The 25,802-nt window shown below is 37.2% G+C and overlaps 2 protein-coding genes, 1 long non-coding RNA gene and 2 other non-coding genes across 5 annotated transcripts; all 5 read right to left on the bottom strand.

Annotated features, from left to right (window-relative positions):
* Positions 1–4,582: 4,582 nt before the first annotated feature.
* On the bottom strand, positions 4,583–11,863 carry ift56 (intraflagellar transport 56). The gene is given in 14 exon segments (XM_059560880.1): positions 4,583–4,901; positions 7,449–7,561; positions 7,838–7,944; positions 8,167–8,236; positions 8,319–8,402; positions 8,485–8,573; positions 9,463–9,474; positions 9,477–9,522; positions 9,639–9,692; positions 9,919–9,974; positions 10,066–10,243; positions 11,343–11,514; positions 11,734–11,807; positions 11,810–11,863. Coding segments are annotated over 14 exon segments (1,221 nt in total). The 3' UTR covers positions 4,583–4,789.
* A 265-nt stretch (positions 11,864–12,128) lies between these two features.
* On the bottom strand, positions 12,129–15,160 carry LOC132152147 (uncharacterized). The gene is made up of 4 exons (XR_009436484.1): positions 14,696–15,160; positions 12,699–12,845; positions 12,533–12,626; positions 12,129–12,375 (listed from the first exon to the last, which is right to left on the bottom strand). It is a non-coding gene; the product is annotated as an uncharacterized LOC132152147 (long non-coding RNA).
* Positions 15,161–18,127: 2,967 nt separating this feature from the next.
* On the bottom strand, positions 18,128–21,804 carry rpsa (ribosomal protein SA). The gene is made up of 8 exons (XM_059560879.1): positions 21,666–21,804; positions 20,939–21,110; positions 19,819–19,937; positions 19,285–19,530; positions 19,080–19,208; positions 18,526–18,694; positions 18,362–18,397; positions 18,128–18,271 (listed from the first exon to the last, which is right to left on the bottom strand). Exons 2-8 carry the CDS (start codon positions 21,069–21,071, stop codon positions 18,177–18,179), a joined length of 927 nt encoding a protein of 308 aa, XP_059416862.1. The 5' UTR covers positions 21,072–21,110; positions 21,666–21,804; the 3' UTR covers positions 18,128–18,176.
* Positions 19,622–19,760, bottom strand: LOC132152323 (small nucleolar RNA SNORA62/SNORA6 family). The gene has a single exon (XR_009436488.1). It is a non-coding gene; the product is annotated as a small nucleolar RNA SNORA62/SNORA6 family (small nucleolar RNA).
* LOC132152324 (small nucleolar RNA SNORA62/SNORA6 family) lies at positions 21,171–21,312 on the bottom strand. The gene has a single exon (XR_009436489.1). It is a non-coding gene; the product is annotated as a small nucleolar RNA SNORA62/SNORA6 family (small nucleolar RNA).
* Positions 21,805–25,802: the final 3,998 nt, after the last annotated feature.

Genomic DNA, 25,802 nt, shown 5'->3' with positions numbered 1-25,802 from the left:
AGACACTGTTTGCCCCTTATCTTCCGGGCCAGCCCGTAACACCCCTTCTGCCCCTTGGTTATCTGATGTTCTATGCGAACACCGTTCTAAGCTTAGAGCTGCTGAAAGGGTGTGGCGCAAATCCAGAAATACTACTGACCTTAATATGTATCAGTCACTCCTATCTTCTTTCTCTGCTAATGTCTCCACTGCTAAAATGACATACTACCATAACAAAATTAACAATTCGTCTAACTCTCGCATGCTTTTTAAAACATTTTCCTCACTTCTTTGTCCTCCTCCTCCCCCTCCTGCTTCATCTCTAATAGCTGACGACTTTGCAACGTTTTTCATTAATAAAATTAAACACATTAGTGCAGAATTTTCCACACCACAATCAGTCAAGCTCATATCATCAGCAAACTTACACTCATTTACATCCTTCTCTTCACTCTCTGAGGCAGAAGTCTCAAAACTCATCCTTTCTAATCACCCTACTACTTGCCCGCTTGATCCTATTCCCCTTCATTCATCTCCTTCAAGCTATTTCTCCTACAGTTGTACCTGCACTCACTCACTCACATCATCAACACATCCCTCCACACTGGTGTTTTTCCCTCATCATTTAGACAGGCACGTATAACTCCACTACTTAATAAACCCAACCTCAATCCTTCTCTTTTAGAGAACTACAGACCAGTTTCCCTTCTTCCTTTCATTGCAAAAACACTTGATCGAGCTGTGTTCAACCAAGTCTCTACATTTCTCACAAACAACAACCTCCTTGACAGCAACCAATCTGGCTTCAGAAGTGGACATTCAACTGAGACTGCCTTGCTCTCAGTTGTTGAAGCTCTAAGACTGGCAAGAGCGGAATCCAAATATTCAGTTCTTATCCTGCTTGATCTGTCCGCTGCTTTTGACACGGTTAACCACCAGGTCCTCCTATCAACCCTACTGGCAAAAGGCATCTCAGGAACCACACTTCAATGGTTTGAGTCTTACCTATCAGATAGGTCCTTCAAAGTATCTTGGAGAGGTGAGGTGTCCAAGTCACAACATCTAACTACTGGGGTGCCTCAGGGCTCAGTTCTTGGACCACTTCTCTTCTCTGTCTACATGGCATCATTAGGTTCTGTCATTCAGAAACATGGCTTTTCATACCACTGCTATGCTGATGACACTCAACTCTACCTCTCATTCCATCATGATGATCCGATGGTAGCTATTCGCATCTCAGCTTGTCTAACAGACATTTCTTCCTGGATGATGGACCATCACCTTCAACTCAACCTTGCCAAGCCAGAACTGCTTGTGATTCCAGCAAACCCATCGTTTCATCACGATTTCACCATCAAGTTAGGCACATCAACCATAACTCCTTCAAAAACAGCTAGAAGTCTTGGAGTTATGATTGATGATCAGCTGACTTTCTCAGACCACATTGCTAAAACTGTCTGATCCTGCAGATTTGCTTTATTCAACATCAAGAAGATCAAGCCCTTTCTTTCGAAACATGCTGCACAACTCCTTGTTCAAGCTCTTGTTCTGTCCAGGCTGGACTATTGCAATGCCTTCTTGGCAGGTCTTCCAGCCAATTCTATCAAACCTTTACAATTAATTCAGAACTCGGCAGCAAGATTAATTTTTAATGAGCCAAAAAGAATACATGTCACACCTCTGTTTATCAATTTGCACTGGCTTCCAATAGCTGCTCGAATAAAATTCAAGGCATTGATGTTTGCCTACAAAACTACCACTAGCTCTGCACCCATTTACCTAAATTTGTTACTTCAGACTTATGTGCCCTCTAGAAGCTTGTGTTCTGCAAGTGAACGTCGCTTGATTGTGCCATCCCAAAGAAGCACAAAGTCACTTTAATGGACTTTTAAATTAAATGTTCCCTTCTGGTGGAATGACCTCCCCAACTCAATCCGAGCAGCTGAGTCCTTAGCCATCTTCAAGAAACGGCTTAAAACACATCTCTTCCATCTTTATTTGACCCTCTAACTTTAACACTCACTATTCTAATTCTATTCTTTAAAAAAATCTAACTACCTTTCTAATCTTTTTATATTTTCTTTTCTTTTCATTAATTATGCAATTGTATGTGTGTGTGTATGTGTAAGACCTCTAACACTAGCTTGCTCTATTCTTTTTTTATTCTATCTATTTTCTTTATTTTTCTTTATATTATATTATTTAAAATCCCATGCTAGGTGCAGTGTTGGGGAGTAACTAGTTACATGTAACGGCGTTACGTAATTTAATTACTAAATAAATGTAACAGTAATCAGTTACAGTTACTAAGAAAAAATGAGTAATTAAATTACAGTTACTTATGAAAATTGTAACGATTACAAAGAGGATTACATTTGAATATTTACACACATCCACATACAGCTTATTTCTTTCCCAAATTGCACTAAGACATATGGCCCATAATCTCCGAGACGCGGAAAACACATTCGTAGAATCCAGTCATACAAATGGAATTCAGCCTATAACGCGGACGCAATATGACACATTTTGGACGAATAAATCAAAAGTAGGTCAGTACACTTGAATCAAACCCGATATGGACTGATGTCTGTGAATATTAAGCCGCAAAAAGACTGAATATGAATCCTGCACGTTCTGCGTGTCTGCGGAAATCAGGCGCTGACTGGACATCGGGAGAACCGGGACTATTCCCGGTGGCCTGGCAGACGATTTGGCCTTCTACTTTAATATTGTTATTGTATAATTGCAGGCCGAATATACTAAAGCGATTATTTCCGAATTCGCCATTCGATAATTAAATCTCTAATAAATCATGAATCGGTTAGTCGTGACTGGCAATGGTTGAGCTCGCGCGCTCTCCGCGCCTCCGCCGAACGGTTTGGATCAGACTCCGAGTAATCAATGCGAGAGAGAGACCGGAGTGAACTGTAGCGCACAGCTGGAGCAGAGAAGCGACACTTCTGTTCAGGGTTTCAGGTGCAGGTCAGTTTCATCTGTAAATATGCTAATGTAGTTTTGTCTTTGTTTACTTAGTCAAGCAGCAGCAGCACATTGCTCGCAATCACTCAAAATACTGTATAAACGACGTCATTATTATCTTTTGTAATGTTACAGTAGTAAGTTAGCAGACAAATCATCATATTTTATCATAGGTTTAGGGGGAGCTAGTGCATACAAAAACACAACCCTTAGGAAAATTAATGTAGCCTATGGTATGGCACTAAAATGGTTTAACTATGGAATTTGTAGTAAAAATAAATACAAGTGGTAATTCATTTGCCAAAAAAACAAAATTGCACTTACAAAACATGGTAAAAGTCAAATAAAAATCTTCAGTATTAAAGTCATGAGAGAGATGGATGGATAATGGAAGTGAAGGTGCAGTTCAGGAGAGAACTCTTGATTATGTTGCATGTCCCCAACCTAAGGATTCAAATCTTTTTCATGTCAGGTCCAAAAAACAAATAGGGTTGTCCATGTTTCAGAATGGGTTGTGGGTGTATGAGTGTGAGATTTCCCAGCCTATTTTTTTCCCAGTCCGCCCCTCATGGAAATTAATCTCTAGAACAGTCACTTCATGAGCATTTTTTACTTATTTTGAGAAACTATCATCATATCATATACAAAGAGACAGCAGTGTTTCAAAAAGACACCAATGTTTCAGGAGTTTAGTACACAAAATAGGACACATGCTTATTAGATAACCGTATTTGAGTTGATGTATATGCTTTTATTAAACCATTGTTAGATGCAGTTAGATGCCTGTAGTTATGCAAAGATTTGGTTTCAAAAACAGTATCTATAAACTATTTCTTTTGATTTTAAATCTGCTTTGAACTTCAGATCAATCTCTAAGTAAAGTCTGATTGTGTGGTGGATGTGTTCAAATGTGATCATCTTAATTCAGGTGATGAAGGATGGTGAAAGTCTGACAGTATTGAGCACTACTGTAAGGTTAAACCTGCATGGTGTAAAATGGTTGAAGATGATTAACAGTTGCAAATTAACATTCATTAGAAATTTATAAAAGTAATCAAAATGTACTCAAAAGTAATCAGTTACATTACTTTATTAAAGTAATTAAAAAAGTTACACTACTATTACATTTTAAATAGGGTAACTTGTAATCTGTAACCTATTACATTTCCAAAGTAACCTTCCCAACACTGGCTAGGTGTACTGTGTTCACCTAACTGAGACTTGTTATAGCACTTATATATCATTGCTCTTTTTGTTGTTTTTGATTGCTTCCACTGTCCTTTGGATAAAAGCGTCTGCTAAATGAATAAATGTAATTAGTCGATTAGTACATACATTAGTCGATGATATCACTTGTTCTAAAGGTGTAAAAATCATGCCAAAGCTAGATAACTCTTCAAACAGATGAATCTTCGTAACACTCTGTATAATTTTATAAAACCTATCAAATTAAAAAACTAGCAGACATTTATTGTTCCCAAGACAAAACAATGAAGGCTTATGTTGCCTCAAGTTTGGAAACATATAAACTTTATTTGTTGCATTGTCCATCTCACAGAAACATTCATTGACATGAATATATCGCAAAAATATATATAATGTAATAAATACTAAGTAAATGTTATAGTGTGGCTGCATTTATTTTAACTATATAAGAGCACAAGAGAGTTTTTTTTTTCTAAGATGCATCTGAACTGTTGTACTCATATTTTGTTGACCGATAAACAAGCATAAGGATACCATACAAAAAAAATAAATAATAACATTTACAAAAACATAAATGTCCATGAAGAACTACTGCAGTGTGTTAGCTCCTTTGTAAATATGATCAGAGAGCCACTCTGTTGTCTTTGGCCCATTTCTTCATGATGCGGATGATGTACTCAACTTGTGGGTTGCCAGTGCTCCTCAACATCGGCAAAACCTCCTTCAGTGTCTCTCTGAAAAAAAGAAAAGAAAATTTAAGTATAGAAAACATGAGCAGAGGTCAAAAAAATCATTCTCTTGATTTAAAAAAAAAAATTGGTGAACTACAGCAGTCTGTTATAACTCTGTAGCCTACTGTATCATATTTGATATACAAATGTCTAAGGCCTCTAAATATGATCACAACTTTGCTGAAAAACCTGTTGTACACAGTTTACCACATGCCTTCATTGTCTGATTAATAGTTTTGTACTCTTTTAGCAAAAATGTATAATTCTAAAACTGTCTACCTTCAGGTTGTGGTACACGTGTCTTTTTGTTGTAAAATCTTGCATATTTTTGTGTTTTTTCCTCCTTGAGTGTGACTTCCACGTTCTCACTATATCATAGTATATAAGCCATAAAAGCCTGATGTAACAAACAGTGTTGGGAAGGTTACTTTGGAAATGTAATAGGTTACAGATTACAAGTTACCCTATTTAAAATGTAATAGTAGTGTAACTTTTTTAATTACTTTAATAAAGTAATGTAACTAATTACTTTTGAGTACATTTTGATTACTTTTATAAATTTCTAATGAATGTTAATTTGCAACTGTTAATCATCTTCAACCATTTTACACCATGCAGGTTTAACCTTACAGTAGTGCTCAATACTGTCAGACTTTCACCATCCTTCATCACCTGAATTAAGATGATCACATTTGAACACATCCACCACACAATCAGACTTTACTTAGAGATTGATCTGAAGTTCAAAGCAGATTTAAAATCAAAAGAAATAGTTTATAGATACTGTTTTTGAAACCAAATCTTTGCATAACTACAGGCATCTAACTGCATCTAACAATGGTTTAATAAAAGCATATACATCAACTCAAATACGGTTATCTAATAAGCATGTGTCCTATTTTGTGTACTAAACTCCTGAAACATTGGTGTCTTTTTGAAACACTGCTGTCTCTTTGTATATGATATGATGATAGTTTCTCAAAATAAGTAAAAAATGCTCATGAAGTGACTGTTCTAGAGATTAATTTCCATGAGGGGCGGACTGGGAAAAAAATAGGCTGGGAAATCTCACACTCATACACCCACAACCCATTCTGAAACATGGACAACCCTATTTGTTTTTTGGACCTGACATGAAAAAGATTTGAATCCTTAGGTTGGGGACATGCAACATAATCAAGAGTTCTCTCCTGAACTGCACCTTCACTTCCATTATCCATCCATCTCTCTCATGACTTTAATACTGAAGATTTTTATTTGACTTTTACCATGTTTTGTAAGTGCAATTTTGTTTTTTTGGCAAATGAATTACCACTTGTATTTATTTTTACTACAAATTCCATAGTTAAACCATTTTAGTGCCATACCATAGGCTACATTAATTTTCCTAAGGGTTGTGTTTTTGTATGCACTAGCTCCCCCTAAACCTATGATAAAATATGATGATTTGTCTGCTAACTTACTACTGTAACATTACAAAAGATAATAATGACGTCGTTTATACAGTATTTTGAGTGATTGCGAGCAATGTGCTGCTGCTGCTTGACTAAGTAAACAAAGACAAAACTACATTAGCATATTTACAGATGAAACTGACCTGCACCTGAAACCCTGAACAGAAGTGTCGCTTCTCTGCTCCAGCTGTGCGCTACAGTTCACTCCGGTCTCTCTCTCGCATTGATTACTCGGAGTCTGATCCAAACCGTTCGGCGGAGGCGCGGAGAGCGCGCGAGCTCAACCATTGCCAGTCACGACTAACCGATTCATGATTTATTAGAGATTTAATTATCGAATGGCGAATTCGGAAATAATCGCTTTAGTATATTCGGCCTGCAATTATACAATAACAATATTAAAGTAGAAGGCCAAATCGTCTGCCAGGCCACCGGGAATAGTCCCGGTTCTCCCGATGTCCAGTCAGCGCCTGATTTCCGCAGACACGCAGAACGTGCAGGATTCATATTCAGTCTTTTTGCGGCTTAATATTCACAGACATCAGTCCATATCGGGTTTGATTCAAGTGTACTGACCTACTTTTGATTTATTCGTCCAAAATGTGTCATATTGCGTCCGCGTTATAGGCTGAATTCCATTTGTATGACTGGATTCTACGAATGTGTTTTCCGCGTCTCGGAGATTATGGGCCATATGTCTTAGTGCAATTTGGGAAAGAAATAAGCTGTATGTGGATGTGTGTAAATATTCAAATGTAATCCTCTTTGTAATCGTTACAATTTTCATAAGTAACTGTAATTTAATTACTCATTTTTTCTTAGTAACTGTAACTGATTACTGTTACATTTATTTAGTAATTAAATTACGTAACGCCGTTACATGTAACTAGTTACTCCCCAACACTGGTAACAAACGATTCCATTTAACAAAAAAAGTGATTTTTATGACTATTATTTCATATGTCAGGGTTTACTGGGATCAATGTAGAACTAACACGAGTCTCATAAGAATTTAGTTTAGTAATCTGAACCAAATGATAATGGCTTTCAAATTGCATTTAACACCTCATTCCTCAGACATGTCATTGGTTCATACCTGGACTCTCGGCCTGCCAGAATGAGCTGGAAGATCCCGACACATGCTCCACGCTTCCCCTCCCAGTACTCAGGGTTTTAATCCAGTCTAGCTGCATAACAGAACTGTCCCATCTGAAAAGAGCTCACAGAATAAATAGAAATAATCTATTGAAACCTTCAGAAGAAAACCTTGTGGGGGGACACAGCAAGCATAAACAGCGCTGTAGAAACAACAGCCAGAAACCTCTGACTGAAGAATCAGCAATGGTAAATGCTTATCTCATTATGGCTACTTTTAACACTGTGCCTTTATCATTATATAAAAAAAAGCAATTAGTGACAAGCTGATATATGAATGAAAGTGTGTTTACAGTCATGCCTGGCTAAATTACAATCATAATATTGCACCTTGTAGCAGTCGTTTGCGATGAGCTGAAGGAGGCTGAAAGGATCAGATGAGGTTTCCAGTCTCAGATAGAGCTCCCAGGCCTGTCGAGTCTTCTGATTCATGATGTCTAGAACAGAGGAGGGAGCTTGACATCAGAGAACGAGTGCTCCATGCAACTAGAGAAATGACTAATCAAAAAGAGGTGACATGTAAAAGACGCTACTATGCAAAATTTTGAAAAACTACTGAAAAACTACTCACGTCATTCATCTTCATTATGTGCGAAAATGAACTGAACTTGCCCGTTGGCCATGGTTCAAAACTTTCAAAGAGATATAGGAGAACCTACAGCAGCATGCCAACCAGCTCAGGTAAACGTAATCATTCTTGATCTTCTCATTCTGGATGAGCAGGAACACCTGTTCACATTCAATTCAGATTTAGTCACACTACTTGCAGATAGTTCCTAAATCATTTTTCTGAACCACAGTTGCTATGTACCTCTTCAGCCTCCCTGTAGTTTCCAAGGGCAGCCTTGGCCTGAGCGTGGTTAAAGTTGAATGTGTCGTCGTTGTAGAAGTAACTCTACAGGGATACAAGATAGATGTTTGATGTTGATGTTTTAATGCTTCTGCTTTTAGTCCAAACACTCTGATATGTGTAATACCTTGACTGAGTTGAGATATATAAGCACATCCTCAAACTGTTTCAGCAGGAAGAAACAAGAAGCCATACACTGCCTGCCCGGTATTGTGTCTTATAAGAAAAAAGACAACAGAAAATAGATCGTTAAATGTGTTGTACATGTCCAGGGCAAAGGAAAATGCATCTTCAGCCATACTAATGTACAAAACCTACATTTTATTAATGTGCTATGTAGAAAAACGGGTACAAAATGCCAACAGGTACAAAATGAACACTACAAAATACAAAATGAAAAAAAGTCTTTGGTGATTAAATAAAGCTAATTGCCAGTCAACTGGTTACTCTAGTGGAAACTGCAATTTGTTTGTTCACACACACACACACACACAGTATATATCTTTTTATTTTATTTTACAGAACAAAAGTAAAACGGCAATACTAACATTCATGGTTGTCCTAATTTCTCTCCTGTCAAACATGAAACCGCTGAGCTTTTATTTCTGCAGAAAACAAAAATAAAAGGGGAGACCTCAAAGCTTCTCTTTTGTTGACAACAGATTCTCATTGCACATTTGGGAAGATGAAGTTTGTGCGGAGCAGCACTTACTGCAAACTGATCCGCTCTGAGACACTGAAAACATCACCTGCTCACGTGTAAATGAACACAGTGCAGCACTTCCAGCACTCAGCGGAACTATATAAATCACACAAATGGCCTATTTAGCATTCAAAATTATGATTTTGCAATCCTGCATTAGGGGCAAAAATAACTTTAGTTAAAAATATTTATAAAATGAATTTATAAAATAACCATGTTAGGTGAAAGTTAAATTTTGCAGTAAAATAGAAAGGACATATTTGCCATCTTTTCAGTCTAGGATGATGTATAGTTTGTGTCAAGAAAACAAACTCTGTCACTGGCTCCCTTCCATACAGCACAGAGGCCCGGCTGCTGAACCAGCGCTAATATTGTTATTGTTAGACTAAACAATGATATTACCGCATTCACTGAGCCTCCAACCAACTGGAAGAACTGCTGGGCGATTTTTAAATGGTCCCTCTGTAAAAACAGATGAGATAAGACCACACTGATTTGGGAAACATGTGCAAAGGCTTTGCTGAGAAATGGAGTTTGAGAGGAAATACTGCTATCTGATTTAAATAAACCTCACGAACCGATCCAATATCTTGTGCCAAAGCAGCATTCACCACCCCCTTTAGAATATATTCCTGTAAATGACACCAGAGGATAAAATGTTATCACTGGTCCCAAAATGTATTATAACAATGGACTGGATTATGGAAAATGGTGCCATATGGTGGAAAATATTATTTGATTAGTTTAGAATTGTCAGTTCATTCATATCACAGCACACACCATCAGATAAAGCACTTTCACTTTCAGTTATAATAACTTACTAAACACACATAAGAATCAAAAGGGAGAACTAAATACCTGGGGTGTGGTGGGCTCAAGGTCTTTGATGAGTTTGTAGGCCTCCTGAATGTCATCTAGATGTGAGATGACGAAGTTAATAACCAACCTGATAATCCAGTCTCCCTGTATCTGCTAAAGACAAGAGGCTACGCCTGATCGACATACCTTGTCTGAGATAGTAGATGACAAGATTGAGTCTGGCCTCTGATATGACGTCAATCAGAGGAGGTAAAACCTGCAAGGCCCCCTCACCCCCACGAAACACAACCAGATTATGCTGAATGAGCTCTTTAGCAAACTGAAACGAGCTGGAAGAGATATCTATCAGGTTCTTCAACTCCGTCTAAAGAGTCAAGAGAGACGAAAAAGAAAAGGTTAATTAAAGAACCATTTTCTCACACTTTTTTGCATTTTACCTAATTGTATTTACTTTCTTAATAAATGTACCAGCTGTAATGGTGTTCAAATTAGTCTGTTAATGTTTTATCTGATAACATTGTTTTTACATTATCACATTTCATAACAACAAATTCATAATCCAATTTAATCCCAATCCCAAATGGATAAAATAAAGAGCTGTTATTTTCCTGTGTTTCACCCAGAAATACCCTACCATACAAATGTTTGGTGCTAGTACGTTCTTTAAAAAACAAACAAAAAAAACCCACTTTGATTCAGCAAGGACCTATTCTATTGATTAAAAGTGACAGTGACAGGAAATATGACAAAATCCTGAAAATTATTATTTTTATCATAGTCTCCATTAAAATATTAAATGGCACTACAACAGCAAAGCAGCATATTAGAATGATTTCTGAAGGATCATGTGACACTGAAGACTGGAGTAATGATGCTGTAAATACAGCTTTGCATCACAAGAATTACTGAATAACACACTATTACCGTTTTACTGTATATCTGAACAAATAAACGCAGCCTTGGTCAGCATAAGATAAAGATAAAATAACCATGTTAGGTGAAAGTTAAATTTTGCAGTAAAATAGAAAGGACATATTTGCCATCTTTTCAGTCTAGGATGATGTATAGTTTGTGTCAAGAAAACAAACTCTGTCACTGGCTCCCTTCCATACAGCACAGAGGCCCGGCTGCTGAACCAGCGCTAATATTGTTATTGTTAGACTAAACAATGATATTACCGCATTCACTGAGCCTCCAACCAACTGAAGGATCATGTGACACTGAAGACTGGAGTAATGATGCTGTAAATACAGCTTTGCATCACAAGAATTACTGAATAACACACTATTACCGTTTTTACTGTATATCTGAACAAATAAACGCAGCCTTGGTCAGCATAAGATACTTTTAAAAATCTTACCTTATTTTTTAAACAGTAGTGTAATTCATGTTGTTTTTAGGATCATAATCATCAACTTTCATCTTGTATATTAGAAAACAGTAGTAGTAGTAGTACAACTGACCTCAGCAGCTTTACCATTGTAGAGTTTGAAGTGGTTGCAGGCTTTGAGGTCAAGGGCGATGGTAGAGTCAGGAATACTCTGCAGATACACAGCCAACACTTCCTGTGACATGTCATAGTAATCCAGTTTATAGTAACACAGAGCCACATACACATTCAGGGCAAGAAAGTCTCTGTAGAATTGAAGAGAGACAAATCATTTGTCAAAATTTCTGATGTGCTGAATGTGTTTGACTTTACATACATTAAAGACGGGATTACATGCAAAAATGTTGAAGTCAAATTCTAATTTATTTATATTATTGTACAAATGCATTGTAATGGTACTCAGAGGTTCTGGTTCATATGTTGATGCGATCGTGATGCAGTAGGTTGTGTAGGTTCTGAAGCACCTGTTCTGCAGTAAGATGCGTTTGTAGATATCAATGGCCTCTTGGTAATGAGAGCGCATGTAGTGAATGTAGTGAATGCCAAGCTCAGCTGGTCCTCGGTCACGTCCTCCAGGTTCTGATGGAAACCCATCAGCTTCTTTTCATCACTGAACTTCATGGTGAAAAACAAAGCAGATCATGTTATTATCAGCTGATGCACTAGCATAATAATGTTAAGCAGGGCATGAAACATCAGGAAAAACTCACTCAATAAGAAGAAATGTAACTTAAGCACCAAATCAACATATTAGAATTATTTCTGAAGGATCATGTGACACTGAAGACTGAAGTAATGATGATGAAAATCAGCTTTGCCTTTACCGGAATACTTTACATTTTAAAATATTCAAACAGAAAACAGTTAGAAATTGTTATAATATTAATGATTTCCCTGTATTTTATATTACAAAAATACAGCCTTGGTGAGCACGAGAGACTTCTTTCAAAAACATCTTACAGAACAGTGTATATAGTATGTGAAGACAACCTTTTAATGCAGCCTCCTCTGCCTCTTTATAAAGCCCCAGGAAAAAGAGCGAACAGCCCAGATATACCCAAACTTCCACCGGACACTCCGGCATCAAAAGTGAGAGCTTTGTACTCCTGAATATATGTAACAAGTAAGAATTGTTCATGTTACATAAAACAAATGACAAACAAAAAAACAATCAGCCGTAATGTCACACACCCTCGCTCTTTAAATATGATTTATTCCCTGATCAAGCATAAACTGACTGGATCCAGCATCTCTTTTACTAACCTCCGTTGCTCTCTTGTGGTCTCCCAAATGAAAGGCGCAGAAGCCAATCCAAAAGGTCTGCATGCTCCACAGACACCCCGCCATTACGCTGAAACTGACATCACAGAGTTTGAAGCAACTTCATACTAATATCACAGAGATGTAATCGGAGGTCTCGTGTTTGTACCTCTAATAGGGTCAGGGCTCCCAAATAGTCTCTTTGGTTTAGATAATCCTCAAGTCTTGGAATCTTTTTCATTTTATTTTTCCTTTTCTTCTCATTCGAGCTGGTGGATGCTTCACCAGCCACTGCTGGCTTCATCCGAGACAAGAGCTTCAGAACAGAAACAGGAGTTTGCTGCTATCAGTATTTACAATAGTTCAGACAACATTCTATTATTTCATAAGTACATGTACATACATATTTACTCTGGTTTGTAATTATTCATGTACATTATCTTTTTATCCTCTCATTTAGAACAAAACCCTCCAGGGAGCATTCCAATCTTTTTATTGTATCCTAAGCATGTATATTGTGCACATCATTGTTTATTATTATTTAATATTTTTGAAAGAAATCCCTTAGTCTGCAATGAAATGAAAAATAGTTTAATATGATCAAGGTTTTTCAATTTGAATATATATTTCAAATGTAATTTATTCCTGTGTTAGGGTAAAGTTGAATTTTTAGCATCATTAATCCAGTCTTCAGTGTCACATGATTCTAATATGCTAATAAATATGTATTATAAATGTTGAACAGCCCTGCTGCTCCATGCTTTTATTGATACTTTGATGAACAAAAAGAGCAAGAGAACAGCATTTATTTGAAATTGAAATATGATTCTTTTGTAACATTATCAACGTCTTTACTGTCACTTTAAGTTAAATGCGTCGTTGCGCAATAAAACTATGACTTCATTTTTAGATAAGTCTCACATTTGATTACATTAGACTTGTTTATTCACTGTATTTTTGTTTTTGCATTGTATTTACATTTTATTTCCTGTTTGTTCTTAAAAGGTATTTTCCTGTGATATTTACTGCTGTAATGTCTAAATTTCTCAGGAGATCATTAAAGTACTATCTTATCCAACAATGTGCAGCATTAACTGTTGCAGACTATTGGACGGTAACTATGGCTACGTTCACACTGCAGGCTGAAACGACCCAATTCCGATTTTTTTGCCCCTATGCGACCTGTATCTGATCTTTTCATGACTGTCTGTACGACACAGATCCGATCTTTTCAAATTTGACCCAGGGCACTTGGGTATGTGGTCCTGAATCCGATCTTTTGAAATGCGACCTCCGTCTGAACGGCCAGGCCACATATATCCGACCCGTACGTCATTGATACGCTACAAACGTCATAATTCTGCGTTCAAGTAGGCAGGAACAAGAAGATAAACTAATGAATTCTGTATTAGTGAAGCCACTCAAATCAGTATCCCACCACTCCTGGCTGCGACTCCGCACCCACACGTTTCTCTGTATCGACGTTGCTAACACTGCTCCACAAAACGCTATGGTCAAAAACCTTGCTCTCCTCCTTCTTTTTAATTTTCTTCTTGAAACGAGAAGATTGTAATTGTGCTGGCTCCGTTGGGAAAATAACTTTAATATTGCGAAAATAGCTCCGCTGTTGACTACACTGTTGTTGAAATCCATGTTTAACGTTAGCTACTTCCGCAAACAACGAGTGACGTCGTTGAGCGTTGAGTACTCTTCTGCGCATGCGGGTAACTTCTGGGTCATTTCACGTTCACACAGGAGATCACAAAAGGTCGCATTTAATTGGAAATGTGAACGGAAAAAAATCGAATTTTTTCAAAAAATCGGAATTGAGCATTAAGCCCTGCAGTGTGAACGTAGCCTATTTTTATAGAGAACAAATAGGGAGGTTGACTAATATTAGTAGAGTCTATTTTAAATGATTAGCCAGCTACTGCAATAACAAGAGCCCTAAAATAAATTTAGTTTAGTTATAATAATTAAAATTTGGAATAAAACTAGGAATAAATAAAGCTACAAGGTACAGTTTGAAACGTAATACTCATGACAACAGCAAAAGTAACTAGTAAAATTTAATATACGCACAATTATGCTTCCTCTTAACATTTGATTATGAACTTAATAACTAATCAGAACCCGCAGATATCATATATTTTGGTTGATACTCACCATGGTGATGGTGCTTTACCGTCCACGAACACGATCCTGAAACTAGCCTATAGTTAGCGGCTCATTTTACTAGCCCTCTGACCACCAGAAAGCCTATGAAAGAAATCACTAGCTCTACAAACAGCATCGACTCAGATGTGCATAAATCCAGGAGCATTATATCTGTAGATGACGCGAACTAGCCAGATAGCTTAACGTTACTAGCTAGCAAACTTGCTAAGCGACTGTGTTTGGGTTTGCGGGCAAGATGTTAATCTGATCTACACTTGATTTTGAACACAAACAAACGATCCTACTTCCTGAATTAAAATAAATTATAAATAATAACACAGTGAATGAATAATGTGCTAGTCATGTTGTGTGTAATGTTCTCTAGCTAATCTCCACTACCATGTTTAGCGGCGCGGCTTCACGATGTTGCTAAGCAACCCACTCTTCCACCAGATCAAGGACAGAAGACCGCCATGTGTTGCGATTTATGCTCAGCGCTTTGCCTTGGGTTGAAATATAACAGAAACATCAAAGGAAATATCTAAAAGTTTGCCCACAGGAAATACATATAACGTTAGATGTGTTTTTATTATTATTATTAATAATATAAAAACAAGCTAAATCTTTCTCGAGTAAGTCTCTGAAGCCCAAGTGACCTAGTGGATAAGGCACTGGCCGCCTAAGCCAGGGATTGTGGGTTTGAGTCCCATCTGGGGTGTGACGTTTTCGTTATACCTTAAATACCAACAATACGACCCGTTATTTGATAGATAGATATATATATATGAAGTGCCATTTGAAATTTTCTTCTAAAATTAGGATTTTTATCAAGCTCCTATGCTTAGGTTGAGTCATTTTACTTAAGTGGCAATGTGAAGGTCCTCTTCCAGGCTATTAAAGTGAAATAACTGAACATAAATATAGGAGCCTGAAAAAAATCCTAATTTTTGATGAAAATTTCAGATGGCATTTAGAGGCTTTTGCATCTGAACTATTCATATATTCACTAGTAATAATAATACACATGAATGAGGGAGAGGTTTGAGATTCTAAAACCAGGGTTTCTGCAGGTTTGATGAAGGTTACATGAAGCATTTTAAGAACAAGCCAAGGAAATCTAAGGAATAAAATGAAAAGAACAAATTATGGTGTTCTTTAAATGTAAATGTCTATGGAGCAGACAATATTGTCTCTAGCTACACTTTTTAGTAAAAAAAAAATCACCTTAAGGCTAAAATACATAACTATTTTTTACCTTATCACACTGGAAAAGTGATATTCTGCAGTATTTTTGTCATTTCCCAGGGCTAATGCCATTATTAAATATCATTACTAAGAACAAATATTTGCTAACAGAAATCAATGTACAAAGGGAAAACAATTTTACATACCCCATTGACAGATGTTTGTTGTTGATTCATGGAATATTCAATTTAGTTCAATTTATATTTGCATTAAATAGTGCATTGATTTAATGTTTTAATGCTCAGATATATGTATTGGAAAACCAAAATACTGAGATAATTTTTTTATATGCATGCAACATTAGCCACGTCGTGACTTTATGAATTTAACTTTTAAAGGTCTAAATTTCAGGGTTCCTGCAGGATTTTTAAGCTCAAATTTAAGACTTTTTAAGACCTTTTTTAAGATGTAAAAAGCTGAATTTACAGTTCAGATACAAGTTTTCACAAAAACTAAGTTTTATAAAATGATAATCTTTACATTTCAGGTTTTAAAGTTTTCAATTTCAATTAAATAATATAAATTAGGGGTGATATTGAAAAAAAAAAGATCTCAAAAAGATCAAAATAATCTGGGATTTTATTGATAACGATAATTAGATTATATTTTGCTGAGTGTGATACTGTGCTGATATTTTAAGGATTGCCGTGGACAACTGACTCCTGAACTCGGTCAGTTCACAGCAGTAATAGAAATTAATAATTTCCATCAAGTTTAATGGGTATTTTAATCTTTAAGTCTTTTTTTTTTTTTTTTTTAAGTGTGCATCATCTTTTAAATCAGATTATCACATTTGGGTTGTTACCAAGCAAATTTAATCAGCATCAACAGAATTTATCTTTGCGAATGCAGAGGAAACATAGAAGCTGAATTAGAAGTGTCATTTACATGCATTTACACATTAATGAAATACCTTAACCTGCAGTTACAAATGCATGAATGTTTTTTGATATTTTAAACATACATGTTTGAAATTATATATATATATATACACCTTAAATGTGAAATTAAAACCGCCAGTAAGGCGACATTAAGTCACTGTTAATAAGTGAGTCATTGCGAATGAACCGAATCATTTAAATGGTTGATTCATTTGGGAACAAAACAGCTGTTGCTCAGAGACGCAAAACAGCGCTGTGGCTGTTTGAAATGATTTTGTTGTTGTTTGAGAAATAGAGCAAAAACTAAAAATATGGTGTCTAAACTGTAATCTCTTAATATTAACTGCTTGTATAAAATCAATATCACATTTGTAATCATGCTTGCTTTTGGTGAAAAAAAAATTCTTCATGTGATATTAACTATATGAAATTATATCAGTATAAATTGTCTGGCCCCATCTTAAATTATATGATAATTCCAAATGCATTTTAATAGACTGATTAATGCATGCAGTGAAAGAACGCGCTCCGTTTACGTGCACTCTGTAGTTCGGTGTTTGCCTTTCGCGATATACTCCTATCAAATCGCACATAAACCTACAATTACAATATTATCGCAGAACATACATATTGCACACCCCTATGTTTAGATTTTTATAATGCATTATCTTCTTATCGATCCACCAGTACACATTTATAGCTCTGTTTTTCTGCAGGGTAAAAACATGGGTCGATTTTCATATTGTTCTGAACTCTGAACTAAACAAGAATTGTATTGAAAATGCTCATTCATTCTCTGCCAGTAGGTGGAGCATTTGGTAGAAATATAACTGTTCCCCTGGTAACAGAAGAACAGCACTGGATTTAGAATGTTAAGCGTTCATGTTCAATCAGTGAAATAACGTTAGCCTTTTGAAGTTTAATCAATAATAAACTCTGAAAACTATTTTGATTTCAATAGGGCAGCTCTCTAATAATGCTGAAAACTGTCAAACGAAACTTTATAAATTCAGGTTCAATGGCCAAAGATTGAATCGCTGCTAGCCAACACATTGTCACTCAAATGTCAAACATAGTAAGGGTTCATGGAATACTGCTCAGCTGCATGTACATTAGCCCATCATTAAGGCATTGCATATCTGCCATTCTGTATTTGGTGTCAAGTGTGTAAAAAAAAAAAAAAAAAAAAAAAGTACATTTTTTTTTTTTTAATTAAAAGAGGTGGACTTCATCTATTCTAGATGCTACATTAGACACTTTAACCCTAATTGCTTATTCAGAAATCAGTTTAAACAAAACCATATCAGAAACAAGATTTTAAACAACCAAGTTTATTGATTTGACGATCACCGTTAACATCTCTCTTAAGACCAGTCTGCAGTGGCGCCACCCCAGTCTCCGGCCTGAGCAGTGGGAGCAGCAGACCAATCCTCAGTCGCAGGCTGAGCGCTCCAGTCCTCTGATGACGAGAGAAATACAAAATTACACCAAATGTTACACACTTCATTTTGTATTATACATTTCATGCGACTTAGCAGAAAAACCTTACCTGCAAACACCTCAGCTGGTGCAGCTTTGGCAGGAGCTAAAGTTCAGAAGAGTTGATTAGTTCACACTAATTTCAAACGTTCAGTTGTAAAATGATCTAAATTGATCCAAAGTTTTACTGCATGTATGGCATGTGGGGAAATAAATCTTCTAGAAGCAGCTTACCCTCAATGCCAGCTGGAAACTGCTGGATGGGCACAGAAGGAACTGGAACACCTTCAGACCAGTCAGCAACCTCAGGCTGGTTGAAGTCGGGCACAGGAGCGGTCCATTCACCCTGGAACTCCTCCTTACCAACAGCCTTCTCAGCTGCAGCCTGCTCTTCCTTCTCAATCTAGAGGTGGAAAGACAATTAGCACTTCTGAACAATTAAAGCAGCGATGGAATAAAGCCATATGGAACAGATTCTAAATATTGGTTGGTTGTATTTAAATTAGACAATATCAGCTTCAATGGCAATTAAATGGCAGACAAAGATTCATCATTTAACAAACATTTTATATATTTCAACTTAGGAAAAAAAAAATTGTGACCCGTGTATATACGTAACTATACATTCTTTAAATTGTATGACCTATACAAACTGTTTTCTCATGTCTAGATTTAAAAAGGGTAGATGCATATTTTTCCCCACAGGATTCACAAATGTGAAATTCTCCGAGCAATTCCAAATCAGTGGACAAGAAGAGAGATCAATACAAGAATATTCTGCATCGTACCTCCTCAGGATCTCTGTAGAAGTACAGATCAGGCATGACCTCCCATGGGTGCTCCCTGGAAATGGTGCCCCTCAACCTCAGCACTTCTCTAGCCAACATCCACCACATCAAACCCACAGAGTGGGGACCCTAAAACACAACATTTTAAACCTTAAAACCACATAGAAAAACACCACTTGCATAAAGTTTAGTTTCTCATTCATACCTTGTTGTTGCATGGGATGGCAATGTCGACGTATCTCAGAGGGGAGTCTGTGTTGCAGAGGGCAATGGTTGGGATGTTGACGTAAGAGGCTTCAGTCAGCGGCTGGTGGTCAGCACGAGGATCTGTCACGATCAGGAGGCGGGGCTCCCTGAAAGCAGCCTGAATCTGATTGGTGAAGGTTCCAGGAGTGAAACGACCAGCGAAGGTGGTCGCACCAGTTGCAGAGGCGAACTTGAGCACAGCTCTCTGACAAGAACGATGGGTGACTGTTAACATCACTAAAATCACCAACCGTCATGTTAACAAAAGACATCCTGTACAAGTGAAGGAGTAAAAACACTGTGGCTCAGGTTACTATCAAACCCCAGTCATGGGGCAAAACCCTCATGGTGTTAGCGAAATCCCGGCCAAGTCACTCTAGCACACTTCCGACACCCAAACACCGACAGCAGTGCCAGGTTTTAATAATGTGCCTGGTAAAAAGCTCTTTTTACATTTGCTGCTGTCGTTAACTAGTCATGGAGGGTCAATCACCTGGCCAGTGTTTCTGGAGGAGATAACGCAAACATCAGCTGGATTCTCAATGGCAACAATGGCACGAGCAGCCAACAGCAGTTTCTCCCAGGTCTTCTTAAGGTTGATTATGTACACGCCTGCAGAAATGCAAACACAGGCTCAGTGGATCCGAAATTATCACCAAAAAAATAAAAACTTTTGATAAAATATTTTCTTGGCTTTAAATGTTTCCATAAATTAACATTCACATGTGAGCATTAACTGGCATTAGAAAACCATGAACAAGACATGCAGGTAAACATTTTTTATGTTGATTATAAATGTAACTAATTTATCATTGGATTGTTTTTACAGCATAGGGTGGGATGGGGCAAACCACAGTTGTAAAAAAAAGATTCTTTTGTCAAGCCACAGTGAGAAACATTTCATCTCATAAAACATCTTGTGCTGTCGTTCACACTTGGGTTTAATGTATCAAGAACTCTTTCAGTGATTTACTATTAACTATAATTATCAAAAAATTACTACTGTAATTAATTTGTAGTTTTATATACACAAGAAAACTAATGTTTTAAACATTAAACCCTCAAGCTTTTATTTTGGTCAAAAAGTCTTTGATTGACCATGGGTTTATAAATGTTTCTCATTACATACGGTTTTTTTTTTAATGGTGAAAGTGAGGATAAAGTGGTCCTTGGTCCATGTTGTGATCCCAAATAATTTTAAATCACTGGCTAATAACTTTTCAGACTGACACAAAAACTGAATGCAGTCAAATCAACATTACTTATCTTACCGAGAGGGGTTCTAATATCTTTTCCATCACACCGCAAAGAAAACTTGCCAACCAATAGGATGCATGCTTTGTCACATGCCATTTTCTTCTCATTGGTCACTCTGTGCAAACGAATTGCATACAAAAATCTGACCAATGCTGAACTTTTTAAGCCATATTGAATTTTTTACATTTTATTTCAACTGAAGTGGTTTTAGTTTTACATTATGATTTAATTCAGCTTTTTTTTAATGAACTTTCATCCACCTGCAGTTCCCTCACAAACCCATGTAAGTTAGAGACCTACAAAGATTAATAAAGCACCAGAAAGGCATATCACCCCTCTCTTGTTGCACTTCTTACCGTCACTCTTTCTCTTGTAGACGTACTGCTCCATCTGGAAGTCCAGGTTGGTTCCTCCCAGATGAGTTCCAGCTGCCAGGAACTTCAGCACATCCTCCTCCTTCATCTGAAGGACATCCAGACCTCCGGACATCGTGACCACTTTCCCTGCGTAACGACTTCAGTGGGAGAGCTGGAAGGAAACGTATACAGGAGGCTTAGTCGAGAAATAAATATTTCTGGCTTGAAGGATGAATGTAGCTCAGGTTGCTATCAAACCCCAGTCATAGGACGCATCAGCCCTACTGGTGTTAGCGAAATCCCGGCTGAATCACTTTAGCACACTTCCGACACCTTCACACCGACATCAGTGCGAGGCTTTAACGGTGTGCAGACCTTCGCCGATTTCAAGTCATCTTTATGACGTCAGATGCTACACGTTATCGTTAAATCACTAAGGAAATGAGCAACTTATTTCCACAATCAACTAAAAGAGAAATTAAGAGGTATGCAGACATTTGATGTCAATCAAAATACTGAGTGACCACTGCGCGCGCGCTACTCAATGTAGCCGTGCACGTGTTTCCTCGTGCGAGATAAACCGTTGAGACTGAGGCCTAAGTTACAGTTTTTAAAAGAACTCGCGGAAACTACACATTTGACATTTTTGATAAATACTGGCAAAAATAACCTTTATTCAAAACAGTACGACTCAAATAGACGACAAAATTATAAAATTTCTGCTCACCACGAGACAACGCCGTATGGAGTTCTGCACCTCACGGCGAAAAGAGGGTGGAATAAGGAAATGACGTCCTTTATATACCCGGGTGTCCACCAATCACACGAAGAGATTTCTTGCTCTTTGCTTTTAATGTGTCTAATCAAATTAACATACTACTCCTACCGGACCGGTGGAAGATTTCACATGCGTGAGGTCTGTACTCACATTAACCCTCAGTTCATCTGTTCAATAAAAACGGGCTCTTAAAAGGTTTTGATGTTTTTTTTTTCAAGGTAAGATTTCCAACGATTTGCTAATGCGTGGACTGTATTACACACACATACACACGCGAGTAGAAATCAGGGTTATTATAGTTAAGTGAAACTAAAACCATACAATATTCTTACTTGAAATAAATAAATATTAACTTAAATAATATGAAAACATTTGTTTTAAAGATATTATATTCCCCAAGTCGATATTTCCCATTTTTATTTAGTGTGACTTGATATAATAAAACGACTAAAACTAAACCAAAAATAAATATATAAAAAATGACTAAAACACAACTGAATTACTAAAACTTATACTAATATGAAAATGGAAAAAAATAAAACTAAAATAGTATCTAAGTTAAACGTACACTGGTACCAGTAGGCAATGTAAAAAATAAAAAATGAAAACATTATTAAATAAACTCTAAAATTGGAAATATTACATTCTACAGTCGTGGCCAAAAGTTTTGAGAATTACATAAATATTAGTTTTCAAAAGTTTGCTGCTAAACTGCTTTTAGATCTTTGTTTCAGTTGTTTCTGTGATGTACTAATATAATTACAAGCACTTCATACGTTTCAAAGGCTTTTATCGACAATTACATGACATTTATGCAAATAGTCATTATTTGCAGTGTTGGCCCTTCTTTTTCAGGACCTCTGCAATTCGACTGGTCATGCTCTCAATCAACTTCTGGGCCAAATCCTGACTGATAGCAACCCATTCTTTCATAATCACTTCTTGGAGTTTGTCAGAATTAGTGGGTTTTTGTTTGTCCACCCGCCTCTTGAGGATTGACCACAAGTTCTCAATGGGATTAAGATCTGGGGAGTTTCCAGGCCATGGACCCAAAATTTCAACATTCTGGTCCCCGAGCCACTTAGTTATCACTTTTGCCTTATGGCACGGTGCTCCATCGTGCTGGAAAATGCATTGTTCTTCACCAAACTGTTGTTGGATTGTTGGAAGAAGTTGCTGTTGGAGGGTGTTTTGGTACCATTCTTTATTCATGGCTGTGTTTTTGGGCAGAATTGTGAGCGAGCCCACTCCCTTGGATGAGAAGCAACCCCACACATGAATGGTGTCAGGATGCTTTACTGTTGGCATGACACAGGACTGATGGTAGCGCTCACCTTTTCTTCTCCAGGCAAGCCTTTTTCCAGATGCCCCAAACAATCAGAAAGGGGCTTCATCGGAGAATATGACTTTGCCCCAGTCCTCAGCAGTCCATTCATTATACTTTCTGCAGAAGATCAATCTGTCCCTGATGTTTTTTTTTGGAGAGAAGTGGCTTCTTTGCTGCCCTTCTTGACACCAGGCCATCTTCCAAAAGTCTTGGCCTCACTGTGCGTGCAGATGCGCTCACACCTGCCTGCTGCCATTCCTGAGCAAGCTCTGCACTGGTGGCAATCCGATCCCGCAGCTGAATCCTCTTTAGGAGACGATCCTGGCGCTTGCTGGACTTTCTTGGACGCCCTGAAGCCTTCTTTACAAGAATTTAACCTCTTTCCTTGAAGTTCTTGATGATCCTATAAATTGTTGATTTAGGTGCAATCTTAGTAGCCACAATATCCTTGCCTGTGAAGCCATTTTTATGCAACGCAATGATGGCTGCACGCATTTCTTTGCAGGTCACCATGGTTAACAATGGAAGAAAAATGATTTCAAGCATCACCCTCCTTTTAACATGTCAAGTCTGCCATTCTAAACCAATCAGCCTGACATAATGATCTCCAGCCTTGTGCTCGTCAACATTCTCACCTGAGTTAACAAGACGATTACTGAAATGATCTCAGCAGGTCCTTTAATGACAGCAATGAAATGCAGTGGAAAGGTTTTTTTGGGATTAAGTTAATTTTCATGGCAAAAAAGGACTATGCAATTCATCTGATCACTCTTCATAACATTCTGGAGTATATGCAAATTGCTATTATAAAAACTTAAGCAGCAACTTTTCCAATTTCCAATATTTATGTAATTCTCAAAACTTTTGGCCATGACTGTATATAAGCAAATGACATCATGTAATGTATTGTCTTGTTTATTGCTTATTTTAACCATGTTAACTCCATCAAATAGCAGCACAAGTCTAATGTCTGCATTCTGGTTTATGCTCATATTATTATGAGATCATCATTTCCTTAAGGAGTCTTCTGAAAACTATGCTTGAGTCATTTTGCAGTTAGGTATAAAAAAAAGCAGACAGTAGACTGATGAGGTCTGGTGTCTGTGGTATAATCACTGCTTGTCGTTTGACTTGTGTCACAGCAGTGCTTCAATCCCTCTAGTGTCCTCATACCTGACTCTCTTTACACTGTCTGGCTGCATGTCTGGGGACACGGAGCTGTCCGGCTGTCAGGGTCTGTACCATCAGCAGCACCCAGCAGAGCACAAAAACAGCAAAGCAAGACCGTTTTGTGCCACGTTAACAGTATACTAAACCATTGTTCTCAGTTTTTTCCCTAGCAAAAAGCACAAAAAGAGCATTACTGATTTTTATCCATCTTTGCTAAGTTACAAAACCACCTGCAAAACAAAAACCTTTCACAACCAATTATAAAACAGGGCAGATATATTCACATTTTAAAATAGGCGTAACATTTGCATGTACAAATATTGTCACATACAGACAAAATATCAACAATAATGGCAATAAGAAATGCTGAAGAGACAATACTGATTGTGTGAAGGCAAAAGAGTATCTCCACAGTACAGCACAAAGCACAATGACTAATGACACATAGCAACATGTGACCAACACACACACACACACACACACACCACCCAGAATCAGTTTGAATGCAATCAGCTTTACTGATTTTAAAGTGCTTTCACAAACTATATGCATGTAGTGTGCAGTGATCGAAACTTATGAACCCACTTGTATTACTAAGCTCCAAATGTCTTCCAGACTTCATTCTGCAGCAGATCATCTTTCTGTGTCAGGAATAAGCCAATATAATCAAGACAATTTAAAACAATTTTTTGATGGAATTGAATTCCGCACACTAAATTAAATTATAATTACTGTAGTATAACACATTCCTGAATTTAAATAGCCAGTCATTTGACATATATAATGATCCTTGTAGTACAATCAAAACGTTTAATTCCTATTGGGTTCGACACTAAGCAGTGCACAGATGGAGTACCAACCCTCAAAGTATATACAGTGACAAATAGTAACATACTATCACCAAGATAACCAAGAGGACAAGAAACCCAAAGTTTTATACTGTGAATTTCATGAAAACATGTCCACATGATATTAACTCCCAAAATTTCAAGAGGAGAAAAAAAAAGGAAAGAAATTATATTTGGCTTAAATCAAATTCTATTTCGAATCCATAAACATTTTTGCATTGTGACATTATTTACAAGACAATTAATAATATTTCGCCTAAATATCTATTATTGTAATGAATCCTTGAATTTTATTATTATCAAAGGTTTTATACTACAAGTTACTGTAATTTGCTGATTAAAGGCAGGACAACAAAATCTACCATAGTGTTAAAAATAAATATATATATATATATATATATTTTTTTTTAATGCAAATTTGGGGAGAAAATGTGGTGTCAGGATGCTTTACTGTTGGCATGACACAGGACTGATGGTAGCGCTCACCTTTTCTTCTCCAGGCAAGCCTTTTTCCAGATGCCCCAAACAATCAGAAAGGGGCTTCATCGGAGAATATGACTTTGCCCCAGTCCTCAGCAGTCCATTCATTATACTTTCTGCAGAAGATCAATCTGTCCCTGATGTTTTTTTTTGGAGAGAAGTGGCTTCTTTGCTGCCCTTCTTGACACCAGGCCATCTTCCAAAAGTCTTGGCCTCACTGTGCGTGCAGATGCGCTCACACCTGCCTGCTGCCATTCCTGA

This window comes from Carassius carassius, chromosome 10 (genome assembly GCF_963082965.1).
Source record: "Carassius carassius chromosome 10, fCarCar2.1, whole genome shotgun sequence".
Taxonomy (NCBI): domain Eukaryota; kingdom Metazoa; phylum Chordata; class Actinopteri; order Cypriniformes; family Cyprinidae; genus Carassius; species Carassius carassius.
This window is presented reverse-complemented; position numbering and strand designations above follow the sequence as displayed.